Below are 4,213 nucleotides of genomic sequence, written 5' to 3'. Positions count from 1 at the left end.
AAAAGAAAGTGTATTTTTATATGAATTTATATATCTTTGTCTTGATTTCATCAAAATAAAGTACTACAAGAAGTACAAAATAGGCCAGGCACAGTGGCTCACACCTGTAACCCCAGCACTTTTGGGAGGCCGAGAGGGGCAGGTGGCTTAAGGTCAGGAGTTTGAGACAAGTCTGGCCAAAGTGGTGAAACCCCTTCTCTGCTCAAAATACGAAAATTAGCCAGGCATGGTGGCATGCGCCTGTAGTCCCAGCTCTTTGGGAGGCCGAGGCAGGAGAATTGCTTAAAGGAGATGGAGGTTGCAGTAAGTTGAGATTGCGCCACTGCACTCCAGCCTGGGCAACAGAGTGATACTTGTCTCAAAAAAAACAAACAAAAATTGGCATTTTCTAACTTTTTAATTTTTACCATTCTGGTGGGTGTATAGTTTTGTTTTGTTTTAACTTTTTATTTTGGCAATGATTTCAGACTTACAGGAAGTTGCTGGAATAGTGCAAAAAATTTCCGTCTCAAAAAAAGTACTAAATAGATCTAGACATGAGAGAATTACATTCAAAAGCAATAAAAGTTTAATTTGATATAAATAAGTAAGGGCTTATTTATACACTTGAAAATATATTGGAAAGCAAGATTGAAACCACTATCATATATAAATCTCAGGAGTGATGTATAGCCTCCCAGAGGCAATAGCCCACAAAACAGTATAAATCAAGAGAGTTGCTTCTCACTCTACCTGCTCCTGAAACTGAGACTGAACTGAGTTCCCCAAATTGTATTCTCTTACTGGTGTCTTTAAACTTCCCTGGGTTATTTTTCTTACATCATCCACTATGATTTTTTGTTTTATTTAAACAACAGTTAATAAGTTCTTATATTCAGTGCAGAAACCTGACCTGCTCCATGCCATTTTACCTGATTTACCAAGTTATAGAAGTGGATTTTGACTCTTTACTTTTGCTCTTTTGTTAAGGATGTGGCTGCAATTATGTCTGCAATCCCAATGCCCATCATGTATATGATTTCATGAAAAAAACTTGTCTCTGCCTGAGCTGCTTCATGGCACTTTTTACCTTCTCGTTCCTCAAGGTGTAAATGAAAGGATTCAGCAAAGGCGTGACCACTGTGTAGAAGACAGACACCACCTTGTCAATGGAGAAGCTGGTGTCTGGCCGAGTATAGATGAAGATACACGGCCCAAAGAAGAGGGCAACCACCATGAAGTGGGCCGAGCAGGTAGACAGGGCTTTCTGGCGCCCTTCAGCTGAGTGTTTTCGAAGAGAAACCAGGATGACTGTATAGGAGGTGACCACGGCCAAGAAACAGGTGAGGGAGATGGTTCCACTATTGAACACAATCAGTATTCCTGTGAGGTATGTATCTGTGCAGGCCAGTTTGATAACAAGAGGCACATCACAAAAGTAGCTATCAATAATGTTGGGGCCACAGTAAGGTAGACGAATAGTCAAGAAGGTCTGCCCTAGTGAGTGAACAGTACCCCCCAACCAGAGAGCAAAGACAAGCTGTACACAGACTCTCATGTTCATCACATTGGAGTAGTGGAGTGGAGTACAGATAGCTACATAACGATCATACGCCATAATGATCAGCAGAAAGATCTCAGCACAGGCAAAGAGATGGAGGAAGAAGAGCTGTGTGATGCAGTTGTCAAAGGAAATGGTTTTTCTCTCCAAAAGCATACCTTCCAGCATCTTAGGCACAGTGACAGATGAGTGACAGATGTCAATAAAGGACAGATTGCTCAGGAAGAAATACATGGGGCTATGGAGACGTGGAGTAAAGACTGTGGCAATGATGATGAGAATGTTCCCTGCAAGCGTTAGCACATAAATGGCTGAGAATGCCATGAAAAGCAGTATCTCCAGCACCCAGTTATCAGTGAGTCCCAAGAAGACAAATTCAGTCACTCTTGTTTGGTTTAGAGTGTCCATTCAATGAGCTTGGGGGAGAAAAATGAAAGCTAATTTAGTTTTATTGTTATAGGAATAGAACTAATTGAAATGACTTGTGTTCCTATCTGAACTGCTTATCTATCATCAGAGCATATAGCTTACAAAATCAGCTTACAAAATAGTTGTTACAGTATACCCACTACTTACCAGAAGCCATGCCAGGCACTTCTATTTAAACACAACCACAACATGGCACAGGAATCAATTGTTTCTGCCTTGCAGATGAGATCAGTGAGTCTTCACAAGAATAAATAAATTGTCCAAAACCTTTATCCATTAGTTATTTGGCTCTTTTCACTTCAAACTGATGCACTGATAACATTAAGCTAATATTCCAATACAAATCCCAATTAAATAATTTGACCCTTCCTGTCAAATTAAATATACATTTAAAGCCTGCAACAGTCTGCTGCACATTTTCATTTTTTTCAATGTAAGTTTCCTCTTATTATCCCCATTAATTCTTCTCTCCAGCCAAGCAAGTCAGTGTCCTCCAGGCATCCTACCTCTGCTTACTTACTTTCCAAAATCTTTGTCTTTACTTACTCTTTTCCCTCTGCTCAGAAAACATACACTTCAAGTGTACTCTCCTCACCTCATTGCTGACTATTAAAATACAAACAATCCCATTAAAAAGTGGGCAAAGGACACAAACAGACACTTCTCAAAAGAAGACATTTATGCAGCCAAGAAACAGGAAAGAAAAGCTCAACATCACTGATCATTAGAGAAATGCAAATGAAAACCACAGCGAGATACCATTGGCTATTATGAAAAAGTCAAAACACAACAGAAGAACATGTGCTGGCAAGGCTGTGGATAAAAAGGGACACTTTTACACTGTTGATGGGACTATAAATTAATTCAACTATTGTGGAAGATAGTGTGGCAATTTCTCAAAGATCTAGAACCAAAAATACCATTTGACCCATCAATCCCATCACCAGGAATATAATCAAAGGAATATAAAGCATTCAATTATAATGATACGTGCACATGTATGTTCATTGCAGCACTGTTTACAATAGCAAAGTTATGGAATCAACCTAAATGCCCATCAATTAAAGAAAATGTGGTACATAACACCATGGAATATTATGCAATCATAAAAAGGAACAAGATCTTGTCCTTTGCAGGGACATAGATGGACTTAGAAGCCATTATCCTCAGCAAACTGATGCAGGAACAGAAAAGCAAACACCACTTGTTCTCACTTATAAAAGAAATGAATAATGAGAACACATGGACACACTCTACACCTGTGGAGGTCTGGGCTTAATACCTGAGGATCTGTGCATTAAACCACCATGCCACACATTTACCTCTGAAACAAAACTGCACATCCTGCACATGTAACCACGAACTTAAAAGTTGAAGAAAAATATATATTATTTATTCTTCACTTCATCTTTGACTATTTCAAAGAGTGCTACCTTTAAGAAAACTTTCCTGATCCAATCAAAGCCTACCTATTCCCTTTCAGGGTTTTTTTGTGGTCCTCGACTGTAAAATAAAGTAAAATAAGATGTTAATTTTTGCTCTCCATTAAATTAAAAAAATTTTAAGAGTAATAACCACACAGGACTTATCCTTCACAGCACTTAGTAGGTGCCTTGAACATAATGGGTATACAAAAATAATTTTACTTAAACTGAACCAAACTTCTTAGGCAGCCTGAAAAAGAACTCAAGTTTTCCATCCCAGTGGAGCCAAGAAAATACTTTAAAAACTTACTTCTGAGGAGATCCAAGATGGCTGATTAGGAGCAGCTCAGGATTGCAGCTCCCAGTGAAAGCGTGGAGGGTGAGTGGACACCACATTTCCAGACGGATTTTTATTGCCCACAGAACAGGAGATTCCCAGGCGGAGAAGCCCCATGGGTCGCCAGCATGGCTGGTTTGACCTGCAAGGCTGTTTTCACCGGCACGGCTGTTTTGCCGGCGCCCAGGCACAGCGGTTCTCCTTACAAAATACATGGGTCCAGGCGCCATTTTAGCTGGCGATTAGAGCTCCAGGAAGGCATAGTCACCCATTCATCTGATTAAAAAGGGGACTGAAACAGGGAGCCAGGCCAGGAGATTCCTGGGCAATAAAGCACCATGAATCTCAGTGCGGCTGTTTCAGCCGGTGCAGGCACAGTGGGTCGCTGCATGGAAAATCACACAGATCCCAGCACCTTTTCAACAGGTGACTGGAACACCTGGGAGAGAGTAAACCATTCAACTGAAAGAAAAAAAAAAAAAA

At 40.3% G+C, this 4,213-nt stretch overlaps 1 protein-coding gene across 1 annotated transcript; it reads right to left on the bottom strand.

The window, feature by feature from the left end:
* Nucleotides 1-412: 412 nt before the first annotated feature.
* LOC108315308 (olfactory receptor 4E2) lies at nucleotides 413-3,473 on the bottom strand. Its single transcript, XM_017544602.2, has 2 exons — nucleotides 3,439-3,473; nucleotides 413-1,956 (listed from the first exon to the last, which is right to left on the bottom strand). Exon 2 carries the CDS (start codon nucleotides 1,946-1,948, stop codon nucleotides 1,007-1,009), a length of 942 nt encoding a protein of 313 aa, XP_017400091.1. The 5' UTR covers nucleotides 1,949-1,956; nucleotides 3,439-3,473; the 3' UTR covers nucleotides 413-1,006.
* Nucleotides 3,474-4,213: the final 740 nt, after the last annotated feature.

The sequence above is a fragment of the Cebus imitator genome, unplaced genomic scaffold, assembly GCF_001604975.1.
Source record: "Cebus imitator isolate Cc_AM_T3 unplaced genomic scaffold, Cebus_imitator-1.0 Scaffold170, whole genome shotgun sequence".
NCBI lineage: Eukaryota > Metazoa > Chordata > Mammalia > Primates > Cebidae > Cebus > Cebus imitator.
Note: the sequence above shows the minus strand (reverse complement) of the source record. Positions and strands in the feature narration are given on the sequence as shown.